Source organism: Cygnus atratus, chromosome 3 (assembly GCF_013377495.2).
Source record: "Cygnus atratus isolate AKBS03 ecotype Queensland, Australia chromosome 3, CAtr_DNAZoo_HiC_assembly, whole genome shotgun sequence".
Taxonomy (NCBI): domain Eukaryota; kingdom Metazoa; phylum Chordata; class Aves; order Anseriformes; family Anatidae; genus Cygnus; species Cygnus atratus.
This window is the reverse complement of record NC_066364.1, coordinates 119,962,642-119,981,253: the sequence shown is the minus strand read 5'-3', so window position 1 is coordinate 119,981,253 and position 18,612 is coordinate 119,962,642. Positions and strand designations below refer to the sequence as shown.

The 18,612-nt window shown below is 46.0% G+C and overlaps 1 protein-coding gene across 1 annotated transcript in view; it reads right to left on the bottom strand.

The window, feature by feature from the left end:
- RALGAPA2 (Ral GTPase activating protein catalytic subunit alpha 2) overlaps positions 1 to 18,612 on the bottom strand; it is a 136,683-nt gene that overhangs the window by 10,353 nt on the left and 107,718 nt on the right. The window contains exon 38 of the mRNA XM_035565481.2: positions 3,719 to 3,840. Within this exon, the coding sequence (XP_035421374.1) occupies positions 3,719 to 3,840 (122 nt within the window). The remainder of the gene's footprint in view (positions 1 to 3,718; positions 3,841 to 18,612) is intronic.

Sequence of the window (18,612 nt, the reverse complement as noted above, 5' to 3'; positions counted from 1 at the left end):
CTTTTTTTGGCGGAGGGAGCAAGAACAGAATAAGATAGCAGCTTAAAAACCCATCCTTTAGAAGGAGAGAAATCTGCAGAGGGAATGGATAAGAATAATTCAATAGCATTGGATTACTGAGGATTTCCTGGGCTGACTCTCATACCCAGCCTAATTAAAATACAGCATGTAATGCACCAGTTTAACAACAAAGGACTGTATTCTCATCTTTTGTTCCTAATCTGCACATCCCCTAAATGAGTTTGGGGACGTCCGTTCTGCCCACCAGCCTGCATTTTCAGCGTTTGAGATATACAGGGGTATCTATGATATGTACAGGGAGTTTAAGTCTCTACTTCTGAAAACAGCAAGTGAGGTCAATTGGACTCTGTTTGTACATAAAACGAACACCTGCAGAACTATTTATGATACGGGAAACTAAGCCAGGGCAGATTTTAAGAAGCCCGTTTGAATCTAGGGGAAGCATCCCCAGAGGCAGTATCAGAAAACATAAAAACAGCTAATTCAAATAAATAGATCATGGTTAGTAACATACCAACAATGTGTGTCATTAACAGCTACATATTGAATTCATTTAATGCTTCTGATTTGCCTCTTGTACTGTATTAACTGCTTAAAACAGTCTTAATTTTAATAAATATGTACTTACTCACTAAGCCATTTTATTGTGCACGTGTATATGCAATGATGACAGGATTAAAATTAGGTGGCACTAAGAATAAGATCAGAGTAGAAATAACCTGAAATTGACCTGAAAACTTTAGAAGCCAGGCAGGGTGGGTGGTTTCAGTTGGCTTCCTGCTTGAGAAGGGAGAAAACACAGCCCAGTGTCAACCCCACACATTTATATTTCCATGGCTCGTTTTTCCCCTTTCCAAACAGCAGTTCCCCTCTCGCATGAAGACCTTGCTGTGATTCTCCAGGGCAGCCGCCCAGCCTGCCCAGCCCACACCCTCCCGGCTGCCCCACCTGTGCTGCGCCAGTGGCCCCAAGCACTCTGTGCCCTGTCTAATCCCTAACAGGAGCAGAGAGATGGCTGCAAATCTATTCATACTTCACCTGGGCTGGGTCTCGATTTCAAAGGACAGATACTACAATTTGAGGAAAGATCAAAGTATGCCTTATCCTCCGCTAGACAGAAGTGTCAGCCTTGTGTGTTGCATTCCCAATGGAGAACAAACCGCAAGGACTTGGTGACTGGGGCACTGCTCGGGCAGCACTTGCAGGCACTCCCTGGGCTGTGAGCGCCAGGGCTAGGCTGAAGGCTGCCCTGTTTCTGGATGCTGCCAGTACATTTGTCAGCACCCACCGACGTAAAACACCATTGGCGTGTCAATGCCAGCAGCGCTGTTGAGCAATACTCAACTGAAAATACAAGTAAGTGAGTAGGTAACGTGGGGAGACTCCTTCAAACAAAGAGCACTCCCCGAGGCATGGATTCACATCTCTAACAGCAGCAGCTCGTCCCATCCAGAAAACCTTATTTTCACATGCTGACGAAGCTATTCTTGCCTCATTCCTGCCCCACGACAACTTCCAAAGCCCACGGGAGTGAGATGCTGGGGGTGCCATGTGAAGCCTCTAATGGCTCGTTGCCTCCAGAGAGCACCTGGGCTGGGCCCCTCCACCGGCAGCACTGCTGTGCCACCCCTGTGCCCCTGGTGCTGGCAGGAGAGGGCAGGAGGGACGTGGCTGCCACTGCCCCAGCCCATATCAGCCCTTTATCTCTGCCCATTGCTGGTCAGAAAGGAATCGTGACTGACAGACTGGGGGCAAGGTGGTGACTCTGACCCCAGAAGTCACAGCCAGACCCTGGCTTCTCCGAGAGCACAAAGTAAAATTGTGATGTTTGGAAGCCTGAAAATCAGGACCTGATAGTGGCAGGTCTTTAGAAAAAAAAATCGTGAAATCATAACGTCACATTCAAGTACTAATTATTTAACAGCGTTCTGAAAAATGTAAGCAGATAGTACCGAACATTTTGAATAATTTTTGTACAGAAAATAGATCACAGAATTCAGAAAGCATGACTACTGCGTTATTGAATGAATGTGTCCTTGTTTGTTGAACTAAATTTGATTAAAGTAGGATCCCAACGTGCTGCAAGAGAAACATGAGAAACAAACAAATGGAATTATGCATAGAGCAAAACATTTAAAATATATCAATATCTACATCCTTTTTTGCTGATGCATCAACAGATAAATGATCCAAAGTGCTAACAACACTGGGCACAAAATCTACATTTCTATTGAAATTGATAATTTTTTTTGTCTCAGACTTTTGGCAGAGTGTATAAAAGAATTTAATTCACAGCTGTTCTACTTTTTAATGTAAAAAACATTAATCAGAGCTTTAAGTTATAAGCTTTTCTGATGTTGTTTAGTATTCCAGTTCAACAAAGATCAATAGAGGCCATCCCTGTGTTTCTTGACGCCTCTCCAGGAAGCAGAGGCGCGATTATGTAAATAGCACTGGCTCCCCTTTACTTCTGCCAGCTTGCTTATCTCCAAAGCCTTCTGCCTGCTGCTACTGGCGACCAATGCAAGTACATGCATATACCTCTTATCTCCTAACAAAGCTCTGAAAGCACAAGGATTGGAGCCAGTAATGTTAAACAATGATGCACAGCTGATTTTATTTGTAAGTGATTTATTTTAGTAAATTTAATTTCTTCCTTCAATTTTTCAGTTTAGATGGAAGATATTTGCTAACAAGTCAGGCTAAAGAAAAATAGAGCAGATGTCCTGCAACATTTATACAGGTTTGAAAAAATCTGTTAAACTATCCGAAAGTGTAGCAGGAAATAATTAGAAAGCGCCAGTGAGTGTAAAAAGGGGATTAGGGAATCTTTGTTAAAGAATCCAGCATGTAGTGACCATATACTTTTTGAGGATGGAAAAACTGGAAATCTGCATTTCAGAGCCAGTGCTCCCTTTGAGGAGGCACGTATTTAAACTTAATTTAAACAGCAAAGTAGCAGTTCATATCTTACTCATGCATGCTAACTTAAAACCTCGATAGGACACACAAGGAATAAATTCACAGAGTTCTGCATTAAAGTTTTGTCTTTCGATAGAGATGGTGAATTATCACCAGCATAAAAATGTGTATACACATACACACACACATTTATCCATACATACATTAAAAAGAAAAAAAAAAAAACAGATTCCAGGCCAGGTGTTGGAAGAAAGCCTGCAATTTGCTCATATATATGTAAAGGAAATGCTAGCATACTGCACATGGCTATGATTTTCCAGTGGAACACCATTCTTACATTTCTTTTGCATTAATCCCTGACCCTGGTATCTCAGCAGCATAATCCCCATTTAGCATTAGTAGCAACGGCTTCTACTGTGAGGAACTATTTTTCGATAAGTAAGCACCGATTCAGGCAAAGCTTTTGAACAGCATATTCCCAGCTCAGCAAGAAACCCACACTCCTGAATGAACCAGAGCACATTACTGAGAGAAAGTTCATTAACCTTGCTAGATTCAGGGGTTAACAGGATAGCTGAAGAAAGGAACAGAGTGAATAGCTCTGATGCAAAACAAATTAAAATGAATGTCATCATTCCTTTTGATATTCATTAGTTGATTCAGGGGAAGAATGGTTTTCTTAAATTTGCAAGCATTTATCTACAAAAAACAGGTGTACATCTGCTGCTCAAGTGCTTCTTAGTGCTAAAGAGAAGAATGACGTGCAGAGACTCACCAGTTCCACCGAGGGAGTAGCTGGGAGAGGGAGAAAAGACCTGAGCAGCAAAATCCTCAAACGTCGTTACTTCTTTATGGTTCTGGATTATTGCTTCAAGGTACAGAGCTCTTTCCTCATAGCTGCAACAGCCAGGTTAAGGAAATGTGTGCACAGAGTTAAATGCTCTTACAAGACGTGCAAGAACACCGGCAGTTCAAGCCCATAGAAACGCTAACAAAGCCGTACACCGGTGTGGAAAAGAGAGGACCCAAACTACACAATACTGCTTAACATTTCTGAACAGGGGCAGCCAGGAGTGAGCACACAGTTGCTTGAAATGATGGACGACACCTTTTAGCTTCATTCATGAAACGTTGTGACTCGGTAGGTCCAACAGATTGCTAAAGTTACGGGGGGTAAACCCAAAACCTCCAGAGTGCAGGCTTTTTGAAACCACAACCCAGTTTTAACAGAAATTAGCATTATGGAAAGCTCCTGGCACACCGTCTTCCTGTTAAAATAACCCTGTCAGACTAGAAAAATGATTAGACTGGGGGAAAAAGCTGCAGAATAGAGGAGAAAACAAACAAACAAACACACGTTTATTTGATCATTATACTTCTTAAAAGAAATTAACAGTAATAAAAGCAAATCCTAAAAGTGTGAAGTTTACATTGAAGGCAGATGCTGGAAGGTGTATCATTATGTATCCTAAATGAATGATGCACGTGGAAAAAAAAAAAAAAACTTGCATGCATTATTGTCTGCATAATGCAGACAACAAAGCAATCTAAAATCAAGACTATTGCCTTTTAATTAAAACTCGGCAACCTGGAACACACAGCATTCAAATGTGTAATCAAAAACCAGTCACCAATAAAACTTACAAGCGTAACAAGCTGAAGCAACTTTCCAGCTGTCTTAATAGGACCCCTGCTTGCAGCAGCTTTTCAGAGTGGAGAAAGCAAATCTTTTTCTTTTGTGTGCAGCTTCTGTTTTCTCAGAAGGTGAATCATACACTTCCAATAACAGGATAACGCCTGAAACAAATCTACAATGGGCTGAAGAACCTCACGTATGACTTTATGAATTAACGCTCGCAGGAGCCAGTATGACATCTCATTCTCCATTTCCTTGTTTTAAACAAAAGTTTTCAGATCCTCATTGTGCTTCTGTTGTGCGGAAATGTATTCTAACTCTACGAGGCTATTATGGGGGGGAAAAGGCCAATTTAAATTTAGAAATTAGGAGCAGACAGAGGAACACCAGTGACAACATAATGCAGGTGAGGGTATTTAAAATTGAAAAGCATTACTAATTAATATTGAAGTGCCATTTGTGACTTTCATCACGTTAACAAAAACGCTTTGAAACAGCATTAAAAAAAATCAGAGCACTTAAAAATAGGACACGGTGGCTCTAGTGTTTTCTCTCAATGGGAAAAAGCAAAGTGTGTCTTAGCTGTATGCAAGTTCCTAGAGTCGCTGTGGATAAGACAAAAAAAACAAAAAACGGTAGTTTGGGCTTTAATGCTAGCAGAGGATGGCAGATATGTGATAAATCTTCTTACAAACTTCCCGTGGAAGCCTGAAGAAAGAAAATCAATAGATGCCATTTCAGAGCGTGCACCTGCTGACAGCGTTATTTGCTTAGCGGTGCTCCCTTTTCTCCCCTAAGCCCAGGAGAACGCATTCCTGATAGCGCAAGCATTAGCCCGACTGCGTTTGGGGCTGCCTCCCTATTATGGGTTGAACTCCTGATGACTCTTGTTAATGAATAGGCTGCCAAACTTCCTCGGAGAGGAGGCACACGCCTGGGCCCTATTCTAAAGGGACTGACGGATGCCATTCACTTCTCATTACGAAGATGCTTATTCTGTGGCGCGCTCGGCTGTTGCCAGGGCTGTGCGGCGCGCGCTTGGGCTGTCAGCGGGGTGCGCGGGCGGCACAGCCGTCTGGCCAGCAGCCCCTCCGCCACAGAGCTGGCACGTGCGGGCGCAGCAGGGAGGGAGCGAGGCGTGACAAATCGCTGAAAGGGCTCGGCCAAACCGGCGGCTGCCGGCCACCTGAGCCTGTCGCCCTGCCATCCGTGCGCCCCGCACTGCGCGCCCCGCGGTCTGCTGGCGGGCCCATGCGAGGCGAGGCGGGGAGGCCAGAAAGGCTCTTCTTGCCACGCCTAATTGCATCCTGCTGCTTAATTAAAGGCCCGGCACATCCAACACTCCAGCGGACAACATGCACAACAACCGCCAGCACAGCAGAAGTTTGTACCCATTTTGTTGAAGGCTGCTCGGAGAAACAGAGCAACGAGGTTTCGAGGAGGTTGGCTGCACACATCTTACAGCCCGTCCTTACGAGACAGAAGATAGCCCAAAGTACACAAAAAACTGGCCAAAATCCACTCGGCCAACCAGCTGGGCAGCCAAGGGAGAAGCACCTGAACAAGATCACCAGGCGCGAGGGTTATGCCAGCACTCAGAGCTATGCGGACTCACCAAAGGCTGCCAAAATCTGTTGTGGGCATCATTAGTCAACAGTCAGATACCCTGGAGTCCCAATAATGTATTTTGGAGTGTCCGAGAGAACACAAAACACCCAAAGAACAGCAATACGAGGTGGGGTGTGCAGAAGGCTTGGGGATCAGCATTTCAAAGCCACTTGTACCACAGCAATCTGCAACAGTCTCTGAACTGCAGCCCCAAAAGCTCCCTGCCCATCACCACCCAAGAGTGCTCCCACCCCTGTAATCGCAGTACAACACTCAGGCTTGTCAGGGCTGCAGTTGTGCATTTGCTGTGCCCTCACCCTGAAGGACCAGGGATCAGATTTGACTCATTTAAACTTATTAGAACATTAAGTTAAGTCAAATCTTTTTAACATGAAATTTGTGTCACATCTCTGCAATGAGCATGTGACATGAACCTGCCCCCCGAGTGTGAAGCCTAGGTGAAGCCAGTATTTGCCCAGGGCCATATAAACTATGCCTTGCATGCATCAGCAGCCCAGCCTCCGCAGCTCATTGCTATGCTGCAGGTTGAGCAGGGCCAGGAGAAAGCCTGAAGTGCCCAGCTGGCATTGCTGCAGAAGCCTCAAGGCTAGATTGCTGAAGTGAAGCATGCAAATCATTTCTGGGGATGGCCTGGCTGCAGAGGATGGGTTATGATCTTGAACCCTACCCCGCCAAAGGAGCTGGACAGCTGGCTTCCCTGATTAACTAAGCCCCCATTTATCTGAAGGTTTTGGGCGTCCCCTGAGATCTCCAGATAAACGGAGTTATACCAGACATTCAAAGGAGCTGATCAAAAGCAGCCTCTTTTAATATGTATGGCAATTTGACCCACCTCTTACGCAACTGCATTATTTTACATTTTGCTTCTACCACGACAAAACTCTAGAGCAAAATGCTTTCAATAGGAATAAACATTTTTATCTGATTCACATGCTGAATGATGCAGAGAGCCATGAGAAGGCATGAATTTACTGACCATGAATATATATATATATGATGCATGACGGCAGGAATTTAGCTTCAAATAGAATACAGCAAATCTCAGTACTTCAATGCTATGAGGTTTTATAACTCTTTTATCACTTTTTAAATTATTTTAACAGCTCAACCATGCACTGCAAGCCGAGCAACAAACATCACGATGCTCAGATAAGCTACTTGAAACACACCACGTTGCCTTACTGCAGGCAGCGGGATGCGCCGTGAAGTCATGTGAGTCCCACTCCGGACCTCCTGCCGGATGGGGAGCCCCACAGCAGACAGAAGGCAGCGCTTCTGACAGCTGCCCCAGGAGCGGGGAGCAGCCGGTGCAGCTCTGAGCCAGCTCCCCTGGCACCCAGCACCACGCCAGCACAGGGGGCTCCCTGGGAGAACCAGGGCTCTGTGGGGCTGGGGGCTTGCCAGGGGGTTGGGAGGCATGCCGTCCTGCTGCTGCCCCTCCGCTCTGACTGCAAGCTCGCTGCCACACAGCCACGAGCTTTCAAGGGGGTTCTGTGCACGTTTTGCCTGTAAAAGATGTGAAGTGATCACGACCCGCAAGCATCAGCCCCACATTTGACCTCTACGAGATGGTGCCCGCTTCAGACGTGCAGTGCAAAACATGGAGACTTCGGACATCCCTCCAAGCCCTGACCTCAAGCAAAAATACCAGGTACCCATCACTGCCAGCAATTCCTTCTTCACCCTATTTTTAGAAAACAAAAACATTTTGGCAACATTTTCATATTCTCGGCAATATATGGAAACAACCATGCATTTTGTTGACATAGCACTCTTTTCATGCAAACAAAAGCCAAAATTATTTGTGGGTTTTTGAGCAGGCAAAGCGAGAACTGCCTGGCTACCCTCCACTGCTTGTTGTTTGTGGTGTGCCAGTGCCAGGGGGCTCCTGTCCCGGACTGGGACCCAACTGCCGGAGTCCATGAGGAGCACACACTGACATGGCTGTTCCTCTGGCTCCGGAGGGTACGCCAAGGAAGTTAATGCCGACTGTTGGCATGAACCAATTGCAATTCCCATCTGTGATGTGAATCCCACCCCGCGAAGGTCTTTCAGGGCATCTGGCCAGTGGAGAAGCTGAAAGTATAGAGGCAGACAGCTCTTTCCAACCCATCACACACTAAGGCTGTCTACATGATCACAAGCCAACTCCTGCTTCCACCCAAACAGGGAGACTCGAAGGAAAGAGAAATTCTTTGAACTTATGGTTAAATGCAAGAAGCACATTTCACAACTCCACCCCAGGGGCTTCCAGCCTCACCGCCAGCTCATGCAGGTGATTCGCAGGTGTTGTGTAGGCAAGACATGGAAAAACTATTTTGCAAGTAGCTGTTTGCTTGGGCTGGCCTGACAGACCCTGCAGCAGAGGAAATGCAGTGCTGTTTTACTGGCCATCCTTTCAAGATGTCAGTACTGAAGAAGTATAAATAAGTCATTCCTGACCGTTATATTTATTTCAATATCCTCTTAATTTGTACCATGAGAACCAAAGCTGGGTACTCAAAAAGACTTTGACCCTGACACAACAACAATGGTTTTGAAAACAAACATGAGTATAAATGTTTGGGACTTACCACAGTAGAATAAAGCAGGGGCCATAAAATTGAGGCCAACAAATGTGGTAGATGACCTTTATATGCCTGACTGTCCTCCTCATGGCTCTGAGCACTGAAGAGCTACCGTGCTTTTAAAATGTGACAGGTAATTTCACTGTGAAAGTCAATATGCTTCAGTCACTTATGGTCTAGTAACTGTCATCACTGCGTAAATTTAACTGAAAACTTTTTGGGGAATTTCAGTAACATATATCCTTCACTGAACAGGTGCAATTAAACTACACCTGTCAGCAACTGCAGATTAATTTATTTATTTTATTTTAAACCAAAGCATCTCAGATTATTTAGAGAGTGATGCATTTTTAAAGACTGTTACTGTGCCATGGAACACCACCAGAGGAGGCTGCCTCTGTGTAACTGTCTGACTCGAAGCAACGGCTGCATGAGCGGGAGAGAGTTGGTTCTGCACCCTGTGCCAGCCCCACGGATGCTGTCTGTCCATCTGTCCGCAGAGCAGCCAGGGCAGAGGCTGCTGCTTGCAGGCAGGTGCCAGGGCTGCTGCTCCTCCTCATCCAGGTAGAGGCGGGCAGAGGAGCCTCTTCTGCCAAAATGAGGAGAGCATCCTCTCTGCAGCATGACTTCCCTTTGCTCAGCCACCCTTCCTGCAATTTGCTTCTCCGGCTGCTGCATACCACATGGGGATCTGCAGGCACAGGGAATGGCTCAACCAGAGCCCCTGGGTTTTTCAGAGCCTCTGCTCTCACCCAAACCAGCAGGTATGGAGAGATTTCCCAGCAGATTTGTGCTCTGCAGAAGGCATGCCTGGAGCCTCAGCACCACGTGCCAGGAGCTTTGCCATCGCCCTCTCCAGTGTGGGGCTGGCGTCCTGCCAGGGGGCTACGAAGGATGCTAAGTAGTGACCGATACAGACAGGGCTTCAGGTACAGCTGCAACATACAGCAGCAAATAACCCGTAACTGCTTAAAGTAACACAGCAGACTTCCTCGGCACTTCCAAAATGTACTGACACATTTGTTTGCCCATGGATGATCACCATTAATTGCTTTAAAGAGGAAAGTGAAGCAAAACAACAACAAAAACACGCTTCACACTGTTTGAAACCAGCTCCCTGAAAATCAAGCCATGTCGCAGCAAAATCCTACCTAAGGGCCCTGTGGCAGAGAGCATACGTTCCTGCTCTTCGAGCTGAGCCTGCTCCGGTGCTGGCCCGTGGCTCTCACCAGGCAGCGCACGGCCCAAGGTGCACAGTGAGCCACCAGCCTGGCAGCTGCGCTCACACCGCCCTGGGATGTCAAGAAGCTGTGGCACATTAGTCATGGCGAGTGCTGCAGGAGAGACTTTTGCATTTATTATGAATAAGGCAGAAACCAAGCTTTCGTCTTAATTTACTCCTCTTCCTCCTTGCGGGAAGCCCCTAGGAGAAGATAGCATTATAGAGCAATCACATAATGGTAGGAGGGAAGGAACAACGGGTTGCTTTCCCAATACGACAGAGGTCTGTACTCTAACAGCGCTCATGTTTACCCACATCTTGAGCTTTTTTTTGTTCTAATGTAGAGTACTTGTAATGATCCCCTGTCAGGTATCCCTGTTGGTACAGATACCAGCAACGTTGACAATGTTAGAAAAGCACCTTGTTTCCTTTATCAGCTTTGTTTAACTGAGACTGTTCTTAATACAGCAGAAAACCAACACTGCAGCAGTGCACAAAACCGTGGCGAAACTACTAAACATACATGTAGATAGAAAAAGGGCACCCTGAGTTCTGCATTGTACAGACGGCCCTCTGCACACCCCAGGTCCAGTTACAGCTGTGCTTCATGCTCCACCATACTGATAAGACTTTGATTACAATATTTCCATTTATTAAAATGACACCATAATTGCCTATTGCCAGTTAGTGCACCAGAAGCCCTAGCTAGTAAATCATTCTGCAGAGCACACAAAGATTTAACCACTAAGAAGCTCTCTCTGAAAAACGGTCTGTCGTCCTGCAAGAACTGTGATGACTTCAGTTATGCAAGTTTATGGCCAGCGCATCGTTGCCTATCCCACTCTGAGAGATACCCTACAGGAACAGACGCTGCCCAGGTCTGATTGAAAGCCACCTTCCCAGGGTCCCGAAATGCAGTGGCTGTCTCTCCTGAGGGCAGTGGGGTCAGTTACCTTCTGGCCATCTCTGCGCGCTACTTACTCACTCCTGGAAAGAAGCTGCACTGTGCAACAAAAGGGATGGGTGAGAGAGGCACAGAAAGAGGGGGGCTGGGGTGATCCACAGGTCTCCCCACAGCAGGAGACCCCTGGGGAGATGGACCTGCACAGGAAGTTCACGGAGAACAGAGCCCAGCCATGACCTGCCTTTGCCTACGCAGCGAGTGGGAGCTGCTGTCGTGCAGACACTTGGCTATCCGGGTCCAGAAGGAAAGCTGTCCGGTGGCTGCAGAAGACAAATCCCTAGGTCGTATTTTCACAGAGATCATTATAACACCATGGTTGTCCCACTTTATCAGTGTATGTACAGCTGCTGATGCTCATGTTCTGCAATTATCTGGCTTGTTCCACAAACTGGGTGATCATCAAGGGCTAAATAACTGCAGGAAAGGTCACATATTACCGAGCAATGCTTCCCCATGCTTTGTTGCAGTCTTAATTTTATTCAAACACTAACAAAATGCACCTATTTCAGTAACTCCACTAATGGGCTGTTACTTTTGGACATCTTAGAAAAAGGACAAAGGTACAAAGGTTCAATTATTTGTCATTTACTTATGCCATCCAATTCCTTCAAATTGGCTGCTTGAACACACAGAAATAATATATTATCTTTGGTCTACTATTGTTAAGCACATAGCAGCAATACTATGCCCTTTTGTTGTTATTAGCATCTTTGTTAGAGCAGACACCTGTTACAGGGACGGGGAGGCTTCCTTTCAAAGCATGAGTATTTTTCCACTAGAACAGTGTTCTGGTAATTTGTTGTTCGTGAAGAACAGCCGTAGGGTTTTCAGCCCTGCTCAGACTTGCCCACGCTGCCCTGTGGGAGGGATGGCAAAACTCCTGACAGCTTTTATCAGGCAAATCAGGAGAACTTTTGAAAACCTCAACCCCGTAATAACAGCAATAAAGGCCAACAAACATAACACCAGATGCAAGACTGTGAACCGATGTCCTTCCAAACACGTAATCATTTCAGAGGTATCATTCAAGTGGTTGCAGAAATGATTGCTTGTGAAGCCTGACATTGTGTTGCACTAAAAGCCTTCACAAAACTTCGTGGAGAAAGAACCAGCTCTGTTTGCATTGACTGGTCGGCTTTTGCAATTCCCATTCTTTGAAGAAAAAAAGACTGACTGAGAGACTGGACACTTCAGGGACTGTTTGGGAGACTGCAGTGTTGTTTTGGAGCTACAAAACCAAAAGCCACAAAACATTGCTAGCGGGATCGTGCCTCTGCCTTCCGCTTCGTGTGGTTGCTTTCTCAGAGCTTGCACTGTGTGCGTCAGGTTAAGCATAAAATTGCTAACTCACTCATTTTTGCAGCATGTGTGGACCAAATATTTAACTAAAGTCAAACCTGGTGTGTGCTATCACACAACATAGCCTATCTGAACGTGCGACATAAAGACATTGTCCACCAGTGCCTGTGATTAATTCACCACTTACAGATGGCTGAGCCATGTGGGCATTATTCAGCCTGTTCCAAGAGCGAGACCCTCGCTGCTTGGCTGGGTGACCTACTGGAAACGAAGGGGCCAGTACGTGCTAAGTGAGAAACAAATATGCTGTGTCCACACAAATAAATTAAATATGCCCAGGAATGCTCTGGCTCTTCACCTATCTTGCACGGAGCACCTTGCATCTGTGTTACTTAAATTCCTTGGTTTCCAAAGCAGGATGGCTACATTCAGATATTTTACTCATAAGAAGAGAGAAAACCTTGCAGAGAGGGTGCATTATTACCATCATTTTACAGATGACAGAGGTACAGAGAGACTGGAAATGTATTTCAAAGTGATACAGGATGATTTTGTGGTTAAGGAACTAGAGAACAGCCGATGTCCTGCCTCTCTCTCAGTAAGAAGTGCTTGGAAAATTTAAAAAAATGCAACTGATATATTTTTAAAACACTTCCACTAACTAATGTATTTTTGAAACATAAAAGTGACTTAAATCAGGATTTTTCATGAATAAGAATTTTGTAGTTTTAAAATCTTAGTCAAGTCTTGCTCCCTTTTTGCAAAGCTAGAATTTCTCTCTTTCTCTTCAGATAAAGCATTTGCTTTTGGCAGCAGTAGCACACTGTGAAACACCCAAATCCAAGCCTTTGGCTAATCTTGGACTTCAGTATCTTTAGCTTCAGGCCATGTACGTGTATTAAGTAGGGAATCAAGTTCAGCAGGAGAAGCAGAAACAGTTTTTCTGGTAGCTTATTGTTTGTATTTGACAGCTGTTGGAAACTGCTTACATGCTGGAAATATTAATAGTCTTGATGGAGATAAGTGAGTCAGGCAAGCAGGAATTACAAGTGCTGTTTATCACATGGCTCTACTATATGGCTGCAACTTCCTCTGGACAAGGCAGATAATGAGATTTGGTCACAAAACACACGCAGCAGACACTGGAATGTTTACTTGGAGCCATAACCAGAAAATAAACAGGGTGGCAGGGCTAAGTGAAAGCCTTGCGCCTTCTCGTAAATGCGATGCTGCTCCCACAGGTCCACACAGTGGCAGCAATTGCTGCTCGAGCCTACGCACGAGAGGAGAGCATCTTTCTCTCTCCTATGGACCCTGTGCCAGTGCCTCACAACTCAGCTGCTGTAACATTCCATACAGTGCCTACCCTCAGGGCACTCAGAAATAACGCTGGTGCAGAACGCAGCCGTCTGCTTAGCAAGAGAGGCCTTGGCCTGGATCCGCACTGGCTCCCCATGATGGTCCCAGGTGGAGCCTCTGACTGGCGGGACAGGGGGCTCCTCTCAGGGATGTGCCTTGAAGGGATGTGCCTCACAGGGATGCACCTTGCAAGGACGTGCCTCACAGGGACGTGCCTCACAGGGATGCTCTGTGGCCAGTGCCAGTCCACCCTGGCTGGGAGTCCCCCACGACAAACACAAGGCAGATGCCAGTGGGGGACACTCAGCCACAGACCTATCTTCCAGCTTTTACTCATGCTTTTAGGAAAGGAGCAGACTGGACTGTAGGGCCTGTGGGTTTTGTTTATTATCAGCTGATGACAAAATCCTGTTGGTAGTCACTTGTATCTTTAAAATTTAATACAAAAAAAAAAAAGACGTGATAGCCTGTAAGAGCATAAGAAAGAGACTTATAAAGTCTTCAAAAATGCGTTGCTGTATTTTGTCATTGCATATTTGAAAATACAAACAAACACAAATACATGCACATACATCCACAGGCACACTTGTGGCACACATGTAATTGTATACACCCTTCTCGGTGTATGCTAGCATTGCTACACTTATTTTCATCGTGTTCTCCAAATGCACACATACTCACCTGAAGTCAGACATGTCACCACACTGGTACGCTGCCTCTTAAAAACTTCACATGCCACACCAGGTTTGCTCCTCACGCTGCTCTGCTGCACAGTGCAGCTCAAGAAGGGCACAGGTGACAGCATTGCCTCAGAGTCAGTATTTTCTAGCTCCATCACAGCAGTACCAAAACGAGTGCACATTTAACAGCCTCCCAGGATAATGGTGTACTCAACACCATAGAAAAACTAACTACCCAGTGATACTCTAAGTCATTCTCAGCCTTTAAAATGAAACAACTGGAGACGGGAAGTGGGAGATGATGACGGATTTATTATTCAAAACCCCTGCCTGGAGAACTGTTCATCAGGCTTATCAGACAATTCAGTAACTTGCACGATAATTTTGCTCCTGTAAATCAGAAGTCAACTTTTGTCTCACCATTACACCTCAATCATAAGAGAAAGCAAGCAGAAATTTCCAAAATACTTTCTCGTACACTCACTTCAGAAATCTGGACACTTTGAAAGTTGAAAAAGTGATAATTATTGACAGGTTAAACATGACGAGAAGCGCAAAGGCTGGAGGACAATTGCAAAATAGTTTAAATAACTGAGGAGAGGAATCTGGTGTAAGTAGCTGTGCACCGCAGCACAGGGCCCATGTCCTGTGGGTGGGCATGAGGACAGCTCCTGCTCCTCGCTGAGCCTCTCCCTGCAAGTTCCCCACGGGGATGGCCATGGAAAACCAGAGGATGTCTGCAAGCAGCCCCTTGATCAGAGCACCTTTGAAAAGCACAGAACCTCTCTCTATAAACTGGCTCGCCTTGCCTTTAAGGGGCATCATGGTGACCTTACCTGAGAAACTGCCTGCTACTACCAGCTGCCACACTCTTGACAGCAAAACCAGCACATGCTGGGGCAGATTAATGTGTAACACTCCTGCCACAATGCTCTGTGGTGCTTACTGATTTACCTGGTAGGTAAACACACAGCCCTGCAGAACAGCAAGAACAGACGATAAAATTGCCTAGAAAACCTGTGCTGAATGGGGAAGGCCAATGCTTAACTGTGCACTTGCACATGCAAACTGTGGGGTACTTTTTGCCCACTGCATACTCACAAACCAACTGAGATCACATTCATCTATAAATTTGGTAAGTCTGCTTTTCATGTTTCTGTGCAAGATGCTACAGTGGTTACTTAAATGGGGTGTATATGCCGGGAATTCAGGATACTGCAGTTATCTGTAGGCTTCATGGCAGATCATGTGCATACTGGAAGACAGCTTTTGACTGTCTTTTTTTTTTAAGTACAGAAAAAGTCTTCTCTGTGTTAAACAAAGACACCTGAACAGACGCCTTTCTGCATCACAGATGCTCTTGGAGAGGCAACGTCAAGGCTGATCCCGAGGTCACAGCCAGAGTATGATGGACTGTGACAGAACAGGGCCACGCTCCACACCTGCATGGGCATGAGACCGGCTGCACCAAGCTGCTGCCGAGCAGCACGCAGAGGTACTTGAATGTACAGGTGCAGGACTTCCCCTCCCGTAGCACAGGCACAAAGGTCACCTCCGTGCCTCAGACACTGCCGATGAACCAGCAATCTCTCCACCAGATTCTCACCCTTTGGTTGAGGAAAAATCTTTTCAGATTAATTTATAATCATGTTTTTCACCTACTACAGGTTAATAAACCATCACTGACAGATTGATAAGAGTATAAGGATCAGACTGCTGCAACCAGAACAAAATATAATTACACAAAATAATTTTGCCCCTTCTACTTTATTACAGATCTTTTCATTATGTCTGGGACCAACACTGAATAGCTCAGTTTCAGGTCTATTATACTTGATAATTTACATTCACTACAATCAGGGATAGGTAACTGTGGGGCTTATTATCACATCCATTACCAGTGACACCATTTGCAAGATGCTCAGCACTAAATGCACTTGTTGCTGCAGCAATACAGGCTGGGAAATTGCTCTACATTAGAGGGTAGGAAGGAACTGTGCATCAGGAAAAGACGGCCAAGAAATCAGGGGGGATGTCCTGACTTTAAATTAAAAAAAAAAAAAAGGTTGTGGGTGTTAACATCATAATCCGGGCCATTCATGACCAGCGTAGATGTCCCAAAGCAGACCTGGGGACAAAACGAGGGACCCCCAGGCACAGGGGGTCTGGGTCCAGTCCAGTGCACACCTGGCATCCCCGCGCTGCTGGGTGCTGTGGCCACTGGTGCCCAGTGCCCGGTATGGGTTTGTGCTGCCAGCAGTGCCCAGTGTCCGCCACGGGCTCATGCCAGAGCCCAGTGCCTGGTGCCTGTGGGGCAGGCGCAGCGCAGCACCTGGTGTGCTGGTGCGGGGCTCTCCCCAGCAGCTGACTGTGAAATCTCCCTGCCAGGTGGCTGCGCTTCAATTGCATCAGCTAGGCATTGTAGGGTTAACAAGTATCCGGAGGAAATCTTTTATTCATATAACACAGTACGCCTTTTGTTGACCTTTGAATAATGTTGCTTAAAATCCATTAAATTAGAATACTCTTTCAAACATGCAGACTGCAACAGGTACAGCAGTATGCATCCACCGCTTTCTGCTCGCCCAGCTTTGTCATTGGCACGAATGAAAATCTGATCCCCAAAAGCAGATGATTAAGCCAGCATTTAAAACAACATTTTTTTTTCCCTGGAAGTGACCTCTCAGTAGGGAGAACGGATTCCCCTTTCACTGCATAGCTCAGCCGGTGTACATGCTGTGATGTCTCTCAGTTTCCCCAAAGGAGTAAATTAAAATTCTGGTGCATGTTTATGAAATCTGCTTTTTTTACTTATACAGTGGGCGGTGTGGGGGGGAGGAAGCAAAACTGAAAATGTAAGGGAGTCCTTCACAAAGAGGCAAGCTAATATGATAGCTTCACTGCTGCTAAGTTCTTCTAAATGTTCTGTTCCTTCTAGAACATTTAAAATATATATTTTCTCCCGCACAGGCTTTAAGCAATTCCAGTTGGTCATAGAGGCTCACCATCCTATTTAATTAAAGGGCAAAAAATGAGTTAATGACTGAACTGTGTGATGTAGCATTGAAACAACCACATTCTAAATTCAGGCATGGGATGCGGACAAGGCACATCACCAGGAGAGAGGTGGGACAATCACCCCTGATGCAAAGACCCCAGGTACTCAGGAGACTGGGGTTGCACAGATATACAGGGGAAAGCATCCATGAGCAATTCCGCCGTGAAAGCAGCAAGGTGCTGGCACAGGCTTCGTGCTCCTGCCCATCACCAAGGTGCCTGGGTTATGGAGTGTGCGTTTCCACCACGATGAGATTATAGGCTGATTCCCAGAATGACAGCACTTTGTTAAAATGGAAAATTAATCTGATTTGAAAAGGCAAACGAGAGAGCTAGTGCTGCTGTAGAGGAGGCTACCATACGGAATAGAAATCCTGCGTGAGTCAGAAGTGGCTCCTGCTCTCACCTCCAGGAACAATCACCGGCAAGAAGCGTGCTGCCTCGGTGCCTTTCCCCATGACCACCCAAAAACGTACAGGAGCCCCAGCGAAGGAGCCGAGCTGCTCCACCCTGTGCAGCCCTGTCCACCTGGTTCCCGATGGGGCTTTTTGATGCATCTCACTGTAGGCAGCACAGAAACCGTGCTCCCTGGTGTGCTGTGCTACCGCGACCACCATCACCCATGTACCCGACCTGTCCCCAGTGAGAGCCTCAGAGCAGCGCCACAGCCCGCAGCGACTGCCGGCTTTGTGGACTGGGAGAAGGACCCCTGCAGAAGCAGGGGGCTGGGGAGCAAAGCGCCTGGTGCACAGGATTGCTGGATGCTCAGCAGAATTGCTTTGCTCTTTTATTATTTTTTATTTTTTATTTTTAATCAGGGTACCAAAAGGAAAGGCTTTGGTGGCATTCAGGCTCAACAGCCCTTGTCACAGACACAGGCTGAGCAAAGAGGGGAAGTTTTCTTCTTGTTCTTGGCTTTCATTAAAACACATCATTTTTTCTTATTATTAACACTGTTTCTCAAAGACAGTGCCCTTTAAGTTGAATTTCTGAAGTTCTTTGAAGCCCTTCACTGCTGAGTCATTTCAGACATAAAAGGAGGTAATGGGGATCCCAAAGAGAAAGGGGGAGAGCAGAAAATGAATTTTTAATGAAGCATCAAAGCTGGGGGAAGTAAACAGGGAAGGAGACTAGGGCCAGTGATGCAAGGAAGAAGGCACGGGGCAGGAATGCTGTGTGCTGCTGCCACTGCACCTTGAGAGAAAATATTTCAAGTGCAGGCATATGCAAGATTTTTCTTTATTCAGGCTTTATTT